Source organism: Ranitomeya variabilis, chromosome 8, assembly GCF_051348905.1.
Source record: "Ranitomeya variabilis isolate aRanVar5 chromosome 8, aRanVar5.hap1, whole genome shotgun sequence".
Classification (NCBI taxonomy): domain Eukaryota; kingdom Metazoa; phylum Chordata; class Amphibia; order Anura; family Dendrobatidae; genus Ranitomeya; species Ranitomeya variabilis.
This window is the reverse complement of record NC_135239.1, coordinates 17137776-17156454: the sequence shown is the minus strand read 5'-3', so window position 1 is coordinate 17156454 and position 18679 is coordinate 17137776. Positions and strand designations below refer to the sequence as shown.

At 40.8% G+C, this 18679-nt stretch overlaps 1 protein-coding gene across 12 annotated transcripts in view; it reads left to right on the top strand.

The window, feature by feature from the left end:
* SGIP1 (SH3GL interacting endocytic adaptor 1) overlaps positions 1-18679 on the top strand; it is a 92891-nt gene that overhangs the window by 70518 nt on the left and 3694 nt on the right. For 7 of the 12 annotated variants that reach the window (XM_077277475.1, XM_077277473.1, XM_077277474.1 and 4 more), the window contains 6 exons: positions 11141-11252; positions 12685-12840; positions 13631-13763; positions 17072-17274; positions 18186-18250; positions 18510-18674. In XM_077277475.1, the coding sequence (XP_077133590.1) occupies positions 11141-11252; positions 12685-12840; positions 13631-13763; positions 17072-17274; positions 18186-18250; positions 18510-18674 (834 nt within the window). Of the gene's footprint in view, positions 1-11122; positions 11253-12684; positions 12841-13630; positions 13764-17071; positions 17275-18185; positions 18251-18509; positions 18675-18679 lie in introns of all 12 variants that reach the window. The other 5 variants (XM_077277465.1, XM_077277471.1, XM_077277467.1 and 2 more) reach the window with 1 other exon arrangement.

Genomic DNA, 18679 nt, shown 5'->3' with positions numbered 1-18679 from the left:
TAACTACTATAATACTGCTCTATGTACAAGAATATAACTACTATAATACTGTTCCTATGTACAAGAATATAACTACTATAATACTGCCCCTATGTACAAGAATATAACTACTATAATACTGCCCCTATGTACAAGAATATAACTACTATAATACTGCCCCCTATGTACAAGAATATAACTACTATAATACTGCCCCTATGTACAAGAATATAACTACTATAATACTGCCTCCTATGTACAAGAATATAACTACTATAATACTGCCTCCTATGTACAAGAATATAACTACTATAATACTGCTCTATGTACAAGAATATAACTACTATAATACTGTTCCTATGTACAAGAATATAACTACTATAATACTGCCCCTATGTACAGGAATATAACTACTATAATACTGCCTCCTATGTACAAGAATATAACTACTATAATACTGCTCTATGTACAGGAATATAACTATTATAATACTGCCCTCTATGTACAAGAATATAACCTAATACTGCCCTTTGTACAAGAATATAACTACTATAATACTGCTCCGATGTACAAGAATATAACTACTATAATACTGTCCCTATGTACAAGAATATAACTACTATAATACTGTCCCTATGTACAAGAATATAACTACTATAATACTGCCCCTATGACCGGAATATAACTACTATAATACTGCTCCTATGTACAAGAATATAGCTACTATAATACTACTCTATGTACAGGAATATAACTACTATAATACTGTTCCCAATGTACCACACACTATGGTCAAGTATCTATTGTATACATTATTTTGCTTGGAAAAGAAAGTTACTATAAACACAAAAAAAAGATTAAAAAAAAAACACAAAATGAAATGATCAGTCTGTGTCTCATTTCCTGGATCCTCCGCTGATGTTTTCATCCGTCACATACACAGTTTATGTAGCTTTGCAGTCCAACATCTCAGGAATGCTATGAATCATTGTGGGCCCCATTCCGCGTTCTGTTTTTGCAGCAGAGCTCGTGTGTTATTATCTTTTACAGGACATTCCAGAATAAAATATTGAATTATACATAACTAGAACACAATGGCTTTTCTGCTTCCATAAATGAATAATGACATGTTTATAGGAAGTGCCGATAAATGGAATTTACCAAAGCGCTGACTGAAAGATAAATGTAGTGGCCGGTGCAAGGAGGTTTTTGGTTTTCTTTATTGAGAAACTTTAGGTCGGGTTTTAGTTATAATTTTGCATCCGTGCAATGTCACATCTTATAGGGGAGATGTCTCTAACTCTGGTCTGGACATATCCTGGCTGTCTATAATCAGAATTGCCCCATTTCTAAATGGGAAGTTTATAAGTAATACATTTGTCCTGCCATTTCTTGTAAAACAGAAAAAAAAACGAAGATGTATATGTCACAAATTATGACATATAAATTATTGTGTCTGTGCGCTCACCAAAGCTGTTGCCAGGGATGACACACTTAGCTACGTGATCTATACTGGTAAGGACTGAACCTTTCTTAGCATGCCGTATGCTTCCCTCTGAATGTTTGGGGCGTACACAGCATCTTACATGCATTTATTCCGTTCCATAAGCTCCCAGCCCGTGTTTAGGCCTTGTTCACACTAGTATTCTAATTTTCTATTTACTTACTATTATACAAAAAACAACATTTTTTTTTACATCAGTTTTAATAAATTGCAGTGAAATACTTATTTTTTTTCTTCTTACTGTAGTAGGTTATTGATTGGACAATTGATGGAAAAATGTGTTTTTCCCCTTTTTTTTTTTTTAGTTCATTTGCGTTACAGGGAGTTATCTGATTATCTATTTTAGGCCGCTTTCTAATGTTAAATGAAACCCTGGAAAATTAGAATGATCAGTGGCTGTCCTAATACTGCAGTTAGCTATACTATACAGGGGAACGAAACCCAACAACCCCTGTTCAATTTCTCTGCAGCGCCTCTACAGGACAAAATATGCAGTACACTTTTCTGGTTAAAATCAATGGACTGCTCGTGTATTGTGTGGACAGATCCTCTTTGGAAACAGTCTCTACTGTAACTAACAGATTAATGTATTTAATATGGACCCCTTTTCTTTTAAGGGTTTTTTTAATGTCCAAAATAAAGAGGTTTGCCATTTTCCAAAATCCTAGATTTGTTGTAAAAAAAATTTTAAAAAAATTGACTCGCCTTCCCCAGGTTCAGCGCTGAGTATCCACCACTTCCCCCATCTCTATTGTCTGACATTACATTGACAGCGCTGCAGCCAATCTGTCATCTAGCCGGCACTCCCCAAGTTCACGGTACGAGCTGCTGAGCTCCCTGGCTGCCGCGCTGTCGTTAGCTCTGCAGACACTAACACGCTGCATCAGCAATAGAGTCTCTGACCTGGACCTGTGGAGGGTGAGTAAAGCGCAGTTTGTTTGTAAACTGCACCTAGGGACACAAGTTTTCTGAAAAATTAGAACTCTATTAAAGGAATATAAACAGAACATCATCGGGAATTCTCCAGGTCAGGATACCGCTTTATGAGCTGGTCTGGCCATAACTCTTCATATGAATGGCCTCCATGTAATATTTCATTTCCCCCACACTGGCAGCTCTGCCTTTGGAAAATGAGCTTTCTAACCAGGTGTCTGTTTAGTCTTTTAAGTATAACCATATTTAAAGAAAAAATGAAGTGTAGAGGGTCTGAGACACCGACCATTCGCTACAGCAAAGGTGCAGAAGCATTCAGCCGAGCGCTGCTCTCCACAACGCTCAATGGAAAGTCTATGGTGTCTTCAGGGTTTGAGAAGAGCAGCGCTTCTGCTCATTCCTTATAATGATCCGTGGAGTTATCCGTGCCTAGATCTCATAAACCTTCAGACGTTTTTTGAACGTTCTTTTTTTTTTGTATAAAAATCCATATCATTTGTCCAATTCATCTTAATCCTTTGAAATAAAGAAGAAAAAAAAAGTCCCCTAAAAATGTAAGTGTGAACCTAGCCTTACACTCACTCCTTCTCTCTTGCCGTGCCTTGATCGGTTTGTGCTGCGTAACTATATCTGTAGGTCTGAGATCACACTTGTGGCTCGTTCAGACGAGCGTGCTATATGGATCGGGACCAATGGTCTGCGTGGGCGAAGTTGTAGCATGCACTATTCTGGGGCGATTTACGGACCGGACTGGTGCAGGTAAATATTAGAAACCCTCCAGCACCCGTCTGCTATGTAGATGAGCACACAATTAGCAGAAATGACTGGTCCACAAGTTCAGCGCTCTTTTGGACTTACCCTTATGTCAACTAAAATGACTTTCAATTTCTATTTCTCAAACATAGTTATTAAGGGAGGCTCTAACCAATTAACAAATTGTTAAAAAAGTTTCTTATTTAGATGAAATGACATTTTAATAGAAGAGCAACAGCTTTGTATATCCTCGCGACAGCCACAGCTTCACACTACTACGTATAAGTTTTAAGGATATTTGCATTTGAAGGACATGTTTTGTAATGAAATCAGGCTTAAAAAATTGGCACCAATAATCTGATCTGGGTATATGAAATTGTGAATGTGGAAAGGTTGGATGAGACCTAGATGTGAAGGGGGCGCACTTTTTATAGAAGGACTAGTGGTTTGGATGATGTAAAATGTGGCACTTATGTAAGGCTGAATACTGACCGCACAGAGTGGCAGCATCAATTTCAGATCCCATATTATGCCCAGAGATATTTTCCACTCTCTCTTTTACAGCATTCCTTGCCACTGCCAACCTTTCTCTGTGGTTTTAGGCAGTAGTGTTGATTTCTCAGACTTTTCGCCTAAGGAGCCATATTGCGTTTGTGCCAGCCATACATGGGTGCAGCCATGCGATTATGCTTTATTTGTATTGAATTATCACATGATTGACAGGTTCTCATTGTCTGCACCGTGTGCTAGCATCGCTGGCTAGTGGCATGATATCACTTCGCTCTGGCTGCTATGGCATTTTGCTTCTACAGTAAACCAAGAACCCCACCTCTTCCTCTCCTGCTCCTTTCTACCGCTTCCCAAATTTTCATGCCTTTTTTTTTTCTTAGTCGGTTTCTTATAAAACAAGTGTTAACATAATTCTAAAAGAACAGACCATACACCTGGCCTGAGTTACTGGTACTAGCTGAACCCTCGTGCTGTGTGGGGACGTCTGCATTAATGAATCGTGACTTCAGACGTCCGTAAAACATGATCCGAGTTTGGACTGTGAAGCCTGGACCAGCCACGGGCTAAAATCCGCAGTCAGGAGATCCATGGCTAGTCTGGAAACGTCCGTGTATATTCAGACTGTGCTTTACGGATGTCTGAAGTCGCCGAGCTTGTACGATGATTGTTAGGGATCTGTACAAGACCTGGCAAATGGAACTTTGAAAAAAAAAAACACACCGACCATGATAATCATCGATAATTAATCATCATGCCTTCGTTTAATCTGGAAAAAGAAATGTTTTTTTTGTTTGCTTTGTTTTTTATATGCCTTCATTTTTGGGGGGAATCGTGAATAACCTCCAGGTCCTGACATGAATTTTCAGCTGTGAAACAGATTTTGGCACAAATATCCATATTTTCTCTAAAGCAAAAGGAAACTGTCATGCAATTGTAATGTGACTTGCAGGCTAGCCATTTGTGTGGGTGCTTGTATTATGGAGGTCGGTCTGCCGGAAGAGCAAGTGAAATGGTTATCAAAATGTGTAAATGAACGTGACCGCAATGTACATCCAGATTGTGCATGTATTGAGTGTCATTAGATCACATTGGTGGGGTCCTAAAACAGGGACTGTCTCCCAAGATGTCTTGAACTCTGAATTAAAGGGGTATTCCTGTCTTATAAAGTGAAGGCTATTGCTAGGATAGGCCTCACTTTATAATCAGTTGGGGTCAGACTTCTCGGACCTCCACTGTTCTTGAGTATAGAGGGTGTAGGTTTAGCATATCGTTCCCTTAGGGTATGTGTCCACGTTCAGGTTTGCTTCAGGCTTTGCTACAACCAACAAACCAATTATTTACAGGGGAGTATATGACTAACCAACTGAAGAGACCAAAACCTACCCCTAAAATCATCAATCTTTATTAATAATTACGTAAAATACCAAAGATATCTATAAAGTGAGATAAAAATTACATCCCTATAGGGATCCGCCCAAGGATAGGGATAAAGTTAATCTCAAAGGGTACCCTCTATGGAGTTTATATGATACCAGAAAAACCCACGTAGAAAAACCAAATAGAAGAAACCAAGTAGAAAAAATGAAAAAAATTCTTAAAGCAATAATAAAAAATTATCAAAAATTGAAACAATCAAAAAAACAAAAAATAAGGCTGATACCTTTGTGGATACACAATACCTCTACTAGCCCTATTTGGCCCTTGGAACTGTTATCCTTCCTGACAGCGGAGGTTGGCACCCTGTAAAGCGATATGGCGCCCCCACTCAACGATGGCTGTCCCTCCTATCCCTGGGTAATCCCTAATGAACTAATAATCACAGACAAAAGACATACAAATATGGATCACATTAGATCCATAACAACAGAATGAGTATCCCTCTATATATGTTCCTCACTATAAGCTCCCACCGCTATAATAGCTCTGGAGACTCAAGACTCTAGTGTACACCGCAGGCTACAGCTTGATGTCACCATCTGATAATACGCCTTTTACTCAATTAACTCAAGGCTGCTATACTGAATGATACAGGTAGATAAATATATTGTATTGGTGCTGATTTTTCACCTTTATATCCTATCTTCATAGATGTATGACTGCAATGGTCTATATCCCCTAAATAGGCTAATCAAATGTATACATACAGCTCCATATGGACAGAGGAACATAAATAAAGTGTTTCATATATGACACACACTGATTCGCATGTCACAAATGTATAGCTCATAACCAACACTTAGCTCATAATTCCTGGGTATTCCCTTCAGGCAACCATGCAAATGCATCGGCTTACAACTGTCCCAATGCGTTTCTCCCCCGTCATTCAAGGGGGTTCATCAGGGGACCTTCAGATTAACAGTCCTCAATAGGTCATAGAGCTATAGACAAACATGATAGTTCTGTCTGGCAAAAAGTCTGTGCACCAGCGCTATGTAATCCACTCATTTATATATGATGGTATGGTATAATCTCCACCCACCTTCATTAGGCTTGGCGTCCCTTGCATTCAATCTCCATTATGCACGTGTTGTGCTATTTCCGGGTATAACGCTGCCCTGTATGATGATGTCACACGTCATGTGTGGAACGCATCTGCGCTCCATTTTTTGCGCAGCCGCTGAGTCCTCCTCTATCTCTAGGAGCCAGCCATCTATCCGGAATCAGTGCCGCCCTTTGTGACGATATCACATGTCATGTGTGGAACGCATCTGCGCTCCACCTAATGCGCAGCCGCAGAGTCATCCTCTGTAATCCTACCCACTGGAATTAATGACCACCCCGTCCTTGAATACCACGGTATCCTCCCACCAGCCCAGGAGCAAATTGGCATACGTGGGTGCACAAGGGCTACCCATAGCCGTGCCCCTGAGCTGGTGGTAGTACCACCAGGATTACATAGCGCTGGTGCACAGACTTTTTGCCAGACAGAACTATCATGTTTGTCTATAGCTCTATGACCTATTGAGGACTGTTAATCTGAAGGTCCCCTGATTAACCCCCTTGAATGACGGGGGAGAAACGCGTTGGGACAGTTGTGAGCCGATGCATTTGCATGGTTGCCTGAAGGGAATACCCAGGAATTATGAGCTAAGTGTTGGTTATGAGCTATACATTTGTGACATGCGAATCAGTGTGTGTCATATATGAAACACTTTATTTATGTTCCTCTGTCCATATGGAGCTGTATGTATACATTTGATTAGCCTATTTAGGGGATATAGACCACTGCAGTCATACATCTATGAAGATAGGATATAAAGGTGAAAAATCAGCACCAATACAATATATTTATCTACCTGTATCATTCAGTATAGCAGCCTTGAGTTAATTGAGTAAAAGGCGTATTATCAGATGGTGACATCAAGCTGTAGCCTGCGGTGTACACTAGAGTCTTGAGTCTCCAGAGCTATTATAGCGGTGGGTAGGGTTGAGCGAAACGGATCGTTCATTTTCAAAAGTCGCCGACTTTTGGCAAAGTCGGGTTTCGTGAAACCCGACCCGACTCCAGCGTGCGGTCGGCCACGTGGTCGGCGATCTTGGCGCCAAAGTCGCGTTTTGTATGACGCCTTCCCCGCCATTTTTTCAGCCAATTAAGGAGTGTGGGCAGCGTGATGACATAGGTTCCGGCCTGGTTTCTGCGGCGTCATAGAGCCATATTACCGTTTGGGCTGCAGTGATTTCCGCAGTCAAACACAACATATGCTTTGCAAGGAGGAGAGAGAGAGAGAGAGAGAGAGAGAGAGAGAATAAAAAAAAAATAATCCACATTGACTTGCATTGGGTTTCGTGTTCCGGTCCGGGGCCCGACTTTACAGTAGAATCGGCCGATTTCACGCGATCCGACTTTCGAGAAGGTCGGGTTTCACAAAACCCAACTCGACCCTAAAAAAGCAAAAGTCGCTCAACCCTAGCGGTGGGAGCTTATAGTGAGGAACATATATAGAGGGATACTCATTCTGTTGTTATGGATCTAATGTGATCCATATTTGTATGTCTTTTGTCTGTGATTATTAGTTCATTAGGGATTACCCAGGGATAGGAGGGACAGCCATCGTTGAGTGGGGGCGCCATATCGCTTTACAGGGTGCCAACCTCCGCTGTCAGGAAGGATAACAGTTCCAACGGCCAAATAGGGCTAGTAGAGGTATTGTGTATCCACAAAGGTATCAGCCTTATTTTTTGTTTTTTTGATTGTTTCAATTTTTGATAATTTTTTATTATTGCTTTAAGAATTTTTTTCATTTTTTTCTACTTGGTTTCTTCTATTTGGTTTTTCTACGTGGGTTTTTCTGGTATCATATAAACTCCATAGAGGGTACCCTTTGAGATTAACTTTATCCCTATCCTTGGGCGGATCCCTATAGGGATGTAATTTTTATCTCACTTTATAGATATCTTTGGTATTTTACGTAATTATTAATAAAGATTGATGATTTTAGGGGTAGGTTTTGGTCTCTTTTCAGTTGCTTCAGGCTTTGGTCAGGATTTTATGCAAGTAAAATCCTGACCAAAAATGCACCTGAGGTCACTGGCAGGTCACCTGCGGTGTTCCTGCGTGTTTTGCTCATTGTAGCAACATGCTGCGTTCTGAAAAAACACAACGCATGTGCGTTTTCGCGGGAAAAACGCATGCGTTTTTTCCTGCACAGTGGAGACGGGATTTCATTAAATCCCCTCCACTATGCTGTAACATCTGGACGCTGCGTTTTTGACGCTGCGGCTCAGCGCTGCGTAAGAAACGCAGCGTTTCCTGAACGTGGACACATACCCTTACTGTTTTCCCGGCACCGCGGTTTCTCAGTAACCCCATTCCTCTGAACTATCCTTTAATGGTTTGACGCTTTTATAGTACACTGGGTGGCGGAAAGGTAGCTGCATCCAAAAATCATTCTAAGGCTATGTTCCCACGATGAGTTTTTGGTAAATTTTTTACGCTGCCTAACCAATAAGTGCGGAAAATCTGCAACATCAAAAACTAACCAAAAGCTCATAATTGGAGTTCTTTGCTGTGTTTTTTTAATGCACATTTTAAGCTGCGTTTTACAATACCAGCAAATTCTGAGATTTTTAAGTGCAAATAACAAAGGTATCCGTTTTAGCTGCATTTTTGGTGCAAAAACCTAAGGAAGTTAAATCAAAGTGTGAACATAGCCTATCTGTTCATTACAGTTTTCATTTAACCCATGCGTGTCCTGGGGGCCTTTTGAGTACTTTGTTCTTTACTCTTTCATTAAAGGTACCTTCACACTGAGCAACTTTCCAACGAGAACGACAGTGATCCGTGACGTTGCAGCGTCCTGGATAGCGATCTCGTTGTGTTTGACACGCAGCAGCGATCTGGATCCCGCTGTGATATCGCTGGTCGGAGCTAGAAGTCCAGAACTTTATTTCGTCCTGATCACCCACTGTCATCGCCAGATCGGCGTGTGTGACGCCGATCCAGCGATGTGTTCACTTGTAACCAGGGTAAACATCGGGTTACTAAGCGCAGGGCCGCGCTTAGTAACCCGATATTTACCCTGGTTACCATTGTAAAAGTTAAAAAAAAAAAACACTACATACTCACATTCTGATGTCTGTCACGTCCCCCGGCGTCCACAGGGTTAAAACTGCTTTCGGCAGGAGCGCTTGCTAATGCTGCGCTGCTGCCGAGAGCTTCCTGCACTGACTGTGTCAGCGCCGGCCGTAAAGCGCTCTGCCGGCGCTGACACATTCAGTGCAGGAAAGCTCTCGGCAGCATTAGCAAGCGCTCCTGCCGAAAGCAGTTTTAACCCTGTGGATGCCGGGGGACGTGACAGACATCAGAATGTGAGTATGTAGTGTTTTTTTTTTTAACTTTTACAATGGTAACCAGGGTAAATATCGGGTTACTAAGCGCGGCCCTGCACTTAGTAACCCGATTTTTACCCTGGTTACCCGGGTGCTGCAGGGGGACTTCGGCATCGTTGAAGACAGTTTCAACGATGCTGAAGTCCTTCCCCTGATCGTTGGTCGCTGGAGAGAGCTGTCTGTGTGACAGCTCCCCAGCGACCACACAACGACTTACCAACGATCACGGCCAGGTCGTATCGCCGATCCAGCGATGACAGCGGGTGATCAGCGACCAAATAAAGTTCTGGACTTCTAGCTCCGACCAGCGATATCACAGCGGGATCCAGATCGCTGCTGCGTGTCAAACACAACTAGATCGCTATTCAGGACGCTGCAACGTCACGGATCGCTGTTGTTCTCGTTGGAAAGTTGCTCAGTGTGAAGGTACCTTAAAGGTTTGTCCACCTTTTGGGGACACATTCATTTTAGTTTTTTATTATTATTTTTTTCAATTTAAGTATTTGGGGCTAAAAATCATTTTTGCAAATTTGGTTTTATTAAAATTTGTCACTTCCTTTTACAGGCTGTTTGTTTTTCTATAGTCAACTTGGATGCTACGTGTGGTCATGAATCAGCTGAGAGGAGTTATAAACTCTCCGTCAGACCGTCACAGCAGCTGAATGATAGATTCTCAGTTAACTTATTTTTCAACCAGCAATAAACTTTTTTTTCATGAAACCCAATTTCAAACATTTATTTTTAGTTCCAAATGCATGTATTTAAGTAAAATTGTCCTCAAAAGTGATCAACCCCTTTAAAAAAAAAATTAAACCTCCTGAAAAGCTCATCTGCAACCTGTTCATGAATGCCCAGCTGCCGAAACATCTAGTAAAATACCTTTTATAATCCCCCCTCACCATTGAAACTTCCCATAGTATGGTCGCATGACCAGCATTTATCGTGCACCCGTGCTATTCGCGGCAGGAATGTGTAAATGCGTCATCATCAGCACCGATCACCTCCAGATGCAGAAGTGAGCGGCGCCAGACAACCCCTTTAATGGTTGCACCGTTTTTCAGAATCCATGCAGCCTTTAACAGTCGCTTTGAAGTCAACAACAAACAAAACGCCATTGAATCTTTTGGCGACTAGTTGGACACCACTTGTTTTAGTTTTCTGCACAAGCATAATTATACAACTTTTAACTATACTTTTTCATTTCCTCAGCTTTTTATTTTCTATGAATGGAAACATTGTCTACACGAGGTCTGAAATCTTTACAGACCTAATACTTCTCATAGCTTAGAGTTTGTTAGTCGTAGTTCAGACAATGCAGTTTTATCTGTCTTCATATGTAAACAAAAATGTTTCCTTTTACTGACCGCAAGCAGGGATTTCAAAGGAGCACCTAATGCCTATAGCTGGAGGAATACCCCTTTAATGTAGAATCTTGCAAAGAATATTTGGATGAGAATTCCGTGCAAATGTTGTTTTTCAGTTTGCGTCCGTCTTGTTGCTCTGTGGCATTTCCATCTTCTTTTACTGTTACATCCCCCATTTTGTGTGCTATATTTCCAGCACTTGTGTCTTGTTTGCAACTTTTATATTATTACACCCATAACAAGAGATCAGCTGCCCCTTGTCTTGCAGGATCTTCTCGAGGACCAAGCCCCCTAACCATGGGGGCCCAGGATACCCTCCCAGTGGCAGCCGCCTTCACGGAGACGGTCAACGCTTACTTCAAAGGGGCCGATACCAATAAGTGAGTATGGCCGTGTAACCTGATGCGACCCAGTACAAGGATCGTATGACACCCGTCTCTTGCCAAATCTGTAACCAGACCGCTACTGTTTCCCTCTTTCCATTTGGTTCAAAAGGGCAGAGAGATGTATCAGTGTCTGCGGAGAAAAGCTGTGGAAGACGATAGTGCGGCTTTATCTATGGGGTTGCCACTGTTTAGATGTTCTTGTCAAACTCTGCTTAATTTTTTACCCTTATGGAATCTTTTCTGGCCTTTATCAGCCACAAAAAGTAATGAAGGAGAAGGTGACTTAAGTAAAAAAATAAAAAAATAAAAAATTTCCATGATAAAATAATTTAAGTTGCGATTTACATGTTGAGTGAAAGGAGTGCAATATAAATTAAAAACACATTTTGAAAAATCCAAGTGATTTCCCCCTTTTTCAGAAACAGCTCCACCCCTGTCTGAAGGTTGTGTCTGGTACTGCAGTTCAGCTCTATTAAAGTGCAAAGAATCTAGTTGCAATCCCACATAAAGAGCTGTAAATAAACAAGTGTGGTGGTGTTTTTAGAAGAAAGCAGACAGAGAAAATTTCCAGATTTTTTTTTTAATGAAGTGTTTCAGAGAAAATATACTTTGAAAATTGGTCCGGGGACCATAGCTGGAGATGGGAATAGTCCATCGCTGCCTCTGGATGACTTTTCCCAGCATTGCTACAGGTGGTTGACAGGACTCTTCCATAGCAAGAGACCTGTCCATCTCCTTGGGAAAAGCTGACCGGGCTAGATTAGTCTCCTGCTATGGTCCCAGGCCGAGTCTTCCAACCTTTATTTTTTCTGAAATATTCCAGCAAGGCTCTGATTTGTGCTACCTGTGGTTTGAGCAGCATGAAACAGCTGACTGGTTCCCTTTTTAAGATGAAATCAGTGAGGAGGAGAGGGTTGTACCCAGATTTCCACATTGTAGAGAGGGGAGAAAGTGTCTATAGTCTCAGGCAGGGCAGCAAAAACTGGCTGTAGAAAAGGAGCTAAGAACAAAACAAAGTGCAGGATAGAAGCTGTGCTGAAATAAGCTAATGAAGACACAGACGTCACATCCAGCCTGTATTCATGAGAGGGACACTCCCACTAGAAAAAATAGTTTGAGATTTGGATCCATATGCAATCTGCATATTAGGACTTAAAATAGGCAACTTATTTTTTCCTTAGTGGTATCCATAGCCTTTAAATTTGTGCAAAATCTTTGTTTTAATTTTTGCTTGTGAATGGAGAAGAGTGTATGTAACTAAAATTCAGTATGTTTATGAAAGTTGATCAAACTGGTGGAGAGAGGATGAACTTAATGGACCTTGGTCTTTTTTCAGCCTATGCAAGTATAAATATATAACATTTTGACCGTCACTGGAAAAGTAGAATCGATGTGCAATAACATTTATCTATTTTTTGTGTTTCAGGTTGATAGTGAAAATCACAGGAGAAATGGTCTTGTCGTTCCCAGCTGGAATCACCCGTCATTTCTCGAACAACCCAGCACCAGCCGCTCTGACTTTCCGTATCACAAACTACAGCCGGTTAGAACATGTTCTGCCAAACCCACAGCTCCTCTGCTGGTCAGTACGGGTACTGCATTACCGCTGCAAAACCAAAGAACTTCTGATGTGATGTTCCTTCATATTTTTGTTTGCAGTAAGGACAAGAGAATGTTGGAAAAATCCGTTTTCTGCTCTTTTCCAGCAGATATGTCAGAAATATGCAGGTCCAATTTAGTGGCAGCTTGCACACTGTCTATACCACTAAATCAAACTAGTTATCACTGGGATATCCTGAAAGATAAATTCTTGTTGCAAGTGACTATGCTAGAAAAAAATGTTTATATTTGTAATTAAATTGCAAAATCAAATTAGACCTCTAAATAAATTCACACCCATTAATTCAGATCTCAGACCAGATACAAAAATTAATTCATAGCCTAGACCATACCTCAAACTCAGAGTCATAAATTTTAGCGTAGGTTTTGATTTAAAGGGGTGCAAACTTGCATACTATGTAGGAAAAAAAAAAAAGTCTGCCTCTGTTTTTTTGGGTAGTTTATGATGTAGCAAACACCAGATTTATAAAGCAAGTGTCACATCTTCTATAGTGAATTGTGTATCATACAAGAAAACATACTGAGGATGTAATATATTTGTTGTTTTTGCAACATTTTGAGTTTTGATGACAACACATTATAGTCCTTGCACCAAATTCTCGTTCATACGTACCCTGATTTGTGCAGGTATTGTAAATTTTGCAATATTTTTGCAGGCTGAAAATGGTAGGCAAGACTAAAACTTTTATATACATGACCTAGGATTAGTTTACAGGAATAATTTTATAACTTTTACCTTTTCTTCCTTACAGTGACAACACGCAGGCCGCTCCTAATGCAAAAGAATTCTGGGTCAACATGCCAAACCTGATGACGCATCTGAAGAAAGTCTCAGAACAAAAGCCACAAGCAACATATTATAATGTAGACATGCTGAAATATCAGGTAATGGTGGCAGCTTAAGGCTGTGTGCACACGTTCCGGATTTTTCACGGGGTTTTTTTGCGTTTTTTTCCCCGCTATAAAAACGAGATAAAACCGCGAAAAAAAACGCATCCTATTAATAGGATGCAATCCATAATTTTTGTGCATATGTTGCTTTTTTTTCCACGAAAAAACGCAGCATGTTCAATAATTTTGTGGATTTTTCACGGATTTCCCGCTATTTAATGCATTGGGAAGCTCCGGAAAAAAGCGCGAAAAATCCACACAAAAAACGCATGCGGATTTCCTGCGGAAAAAGTCCGGTTTTGCTCAGGAAATTTCTGCAAATAATCCTGACGTGTGCACATAGCCTAAGAGAACCAGTGACCTGGGCAAACGTGGTCTGATTTTACTCCTCCTTTTGAATTTTTGTCTTTTTCCATTTTTAATATTCACCATACAGATCCAGAGATATGGGCCTTTTTATTTATTCTCTTTTCATGATCTTTACTAAGAGGGCGTATATAAAAAAACACAACCAACAGCACCGAAGTGTTCGGCTGCACGCTCCAAAGTCCAAGGATCCAATTTGGACAATACTCACAAATGTAGAAAAAGGAAGCAGCATCCGTTCCAGGTGAAAAAAATATAAAGATTCTTTATTCTGCCATAGTCACATACAACGTTTCGGCCATACTTGATAAACGCCAACATGGCCGAAACGTTGTATGTGACTATGGCAGAATAAAGAATCTTTATATTTTTTTCACCTGGAACGGATGCTGCTTCCTTTTTCTACCTTTACTAAGAGGGCGTGTCTCATTGATTCTCTGGGGGCAGGTCTTTAGTCTACTTTGCATAATTTTTCTGTGACTTGGAAAAGACCATGAACCTTTCCATTAGTAACAGTGAACAATGCTTGAAGTGAAACCAGGTGATTGGCACAGCGGCACTTTTCCAGGGCTTCAATGTAGTACAGACTTAGAGATCCTGAGTGCCAAACCGTGTGAAAAATACTAAGACAATATTCATGTCCAGAAGACAAAAAGAAGAGTGGCACTCACTGTCCCGTAAAATTGTCCTTTTATTTGGATTTACATAAAAAAAACAGAGGCAGGAGAGTTATCAGTGGAGACGCACTGGACGACGGCAGTTTTGTGCTAACATGCGCTTCTACGGGTCCCTGGAAAGAAATTGACGAGCTTCATATACAATATATTCCATTAGTTAAAAAGGCCCATATCTCTCTGACCATATGATGGATTTTTATAAAAGATAAAAATAGATTTCTCATGTGAACAGGATCCTGTATTATACCCCAGAGCTGCACTCACTATTCTACTGGTGCAGTCACTGAGTACATACATTACATTACTGATCCTTAGTTATATCCTGTATTATACTCCAGAGCTGCACTCACTATTCTGCTGGTGCAGTCACTGAGTACATACATTACATTACTGATCCTGAGTTACATCCTGTATTATACTCCAGAGCTGCACTCACTATTCTGCTGGTGCAGTCACTGCGTACATACATTACATTACTGATCCTTAGTTATATCCTGTATTATACTCCAGAGCTGCACTCACTATTCTGATGGTGCAGTCACTGTGTACATACATTACATTACAAAACCCTAACCATGACGTACAAAGCCATCCACAACCTGTCTCCTCCTTACATCTGTGACCTCATCTCCCGGTACTTTCCTACACGCAACCTCCGATCCTCACAAGATCTCCTTCTCTACTCCCCTCTTATCTCCTCTTCCCACAATCGTATACAAGATTTCTCTCGCATATCACCCCTACTCTGGAACCCTCTACCACAACACATCAGACTCTCGCCCACCATCGAAACCTTCAAAAAGAATCTGAAGACCCACCTCTTCCGACAAGCCTACAACCTGCAGTAACCACCGATCAACCAACCGCTGCACGATCAGCTCTATCCTCACCTACTGTATTCTCACCCATCCCTTGTAGATTGTGAGCCCTCGCGGGCAGGATCCTCACTCCTCCTGTACCAGTTATGACTTGTATTGTTCAAGATTATTGTACTTGTTTTTATTATGTATACCCCTCCTCACTTGTAAAGCGCCATGGAATAAATGGCGCTATAACAATAAATAATAATAATAATAATAATAATAATTACATTACTGATCCTGAGTTACAGCCTGGATTATACCCCAGAGCTGCGCTCACTATTCTGCTGGTGCAGTCACTGCGTACATACATTACATTACTGATCCTTAGTTATATCCTGTATTATACTCCAGAGCTGCACTCACTATTCTGATGGTGCAGTCACTGTGTACATACATTACATTACTGATCCTGAGTTACATCCTGTATTATACTCCAGAGCTGCACTCACTATTCTGCTGGTGCAGTCACTGCGTACATACATTACATTACTGATCCTTAGTTATATCCTGTATTATACTCCAGAGCTGCACTCACTATTCTGATGGTGCAGTCACTGTGTACATACATTACATTACTGATCCTGAGTTACCTCCTGTATTATATCCCAGAGCTGCACTCACTATTCTGCTGGTGCAGTCACTGTGTACATACATTACATTACTGATCCTGAGTTATATCCTGTGTTATACCCCAGAGCTGCACTCACTATTCTGCTGGTGCAGTCACTGTGTACATACATTAAATTACTGATCCTGAGTTACATCCTGTATTATACTCCAGAGCTGCACTCACTATTCTGCTGGTGCAGTCACTGAGTACATACATTACATTACTGATCCTGAGTTACATCCTGTATTATACCCCAGAGCTGCACTTGCTATTCTGCTGGTGCAGTCACTGTGTACATACATTACATTACTGATCCTGAGTTACATCCTGTATTATACTCCAGAGCTGCACTCACTATTCTGCTGGTGCAGTCACTGTGTACATACATTACATTACTGATCCTGAGTTACATCCTGTATTATACTCCAGAGCTGCACTCGCTATTCTGCCGGTGCAGTCACTGTGTACATACATTACATTACTGATCCTGAGTTACCTCCTGTATTATACCCCAGAGCTGCACTCACTATTCTGCTGGTGCAGTCACTGTGTACATGCATTACATTACTGATCCTGAGTTACATTTCCAGAGCTGCACTCACTATTCTGCTGATGGAATTACTGTATGCACCAATATTTGCTGCGCTGAAGTATAATTTGGGTTCAGTAAAATATAAGTACAATGTTGAGGAACTTTCTGTATTGATTACATCAATATGCAAACTATAAAACAGTGCAGGATCTTAGCGGTGGGGTCAGCTGTCATCCTCTCTTGTATGTTGCCAGGTATCTTCCCAGGGGCTCCAGTCTACTCCTCTGAATCTTGCAGCGAACTGGAGGTGTGACGCTACCAGCACAGATCTTCGAATAGACTACAAGTACAACCCTGAGTCCATGGCCTCCCCTGTAGCCCTGAACAACGTCCAGTTTGTCATCCCTATAGATGGTGGAGTAAATAAACTCCAGGCCGTGCTTCCAACTGCTGTATGGTAAGTTATAGCGAAAGATCCTAAGTGATCACAAACGCTTGATTGCAGCTAAGGGCGGCCCAACCAGCTGTTAGGTTTAGGGGACAATCACTGTTTCACACAGGACCCTGTAGGTTTGGATTTGTCTTTCCCTTAATAATAAAGACCCTCATTTATAAACTGCATTTATATTTGTTTGTTGATTTGAAACATTTTTTTTTACAAACATGCAAAAGAATAGGAAATTAGGAAGGGGGCAAACACTTTTTCACACAACTGTATTCCTGTATTCTTGAGAAGGGAGAGTATTTTTAGTGAAAGGTGAATAGTAAAGTTGCTTGTTTTAATTAGCACTTTGCATTTTTACCCATTTAATAGGATAAAACCGCTTATTTAAAGAACTTGATTAAACCCATTTTAAAATGGGCTTTATGAGAGTTAATAGAGAAGCGGCCCCACATTGTGGGGCCTCCTGTATCCTTAATTACTGCAAAAGGAAATGTCTCTGACATTGGAGAGCCTGAAAGATCTGTGCATTACATATACTTCTCATTGATGTTCATGGGAGCTGTGTAATGCTTTATTTCTCCTGTGGGGGAGCTGTAGCTGTAACGTTTGCTACTGGAGTTTCCAATCGCCTACAGCTCTGGTAGCAAGTTACTCTGTAATCCACTTCACAGAGGGATGGTCCAAAGCGGAAAACCTGGAAAATTAGATCCGGTATTTACTATCCTTTTTTTTGCTTTTTAGTCAGACTGCCTTTAATGCCGCACACTCACACATTCATTTCTGTACAAAGTTTGTTATAGACAATCTAATCAGTGTAAATGTCACAGTAAATCACATTTACGGCACGCTCTGTGAATGGCTGGAGGATGGTGAAGCTGCTCTGAGATACGTCTCTTCCATTCACCAATTTTCCTCCATTTCAGGAATGCAGAACAACAGAGGATATTATGGAAAATTCCAGATATTTCCCAGAAATCTGAAAATGGAGGTAAATTCAGGACAGATTTGCATCTGCTTTTACAAATTATTGGCTTTTTTTATTATTTTTTTACTTCTATGTTTTATGTTTTGTTCTTTTTTTTTTATTATTTCTTAATGTATTTATTATCAGTTATTGCAAAACTACAATTCCCAGCATGTCCCGATAGCCTCAGTCAGAAAACACTGCATTTGTGTTTTTTTCTTGTTTTTTTTTCAGGACTCATAATTGAATGCATTCTGTGTCTTTTGTTGTTGTTTTTATTAAGGTGTGGGTTCTTTGCTCGCGAGGTTCCAGCTCACAGAAGGCCCCAGTAAACCAGCACCGTTAGCTGTACAGTTCACGAGCGAAGGAAGCACCTTGTCTGGGTGTGACATCGAGCTTGTAGGAGGTGGATACAGGTTCTCACTTGTGAAAAAGAGGTTTGCAGCAGGTACG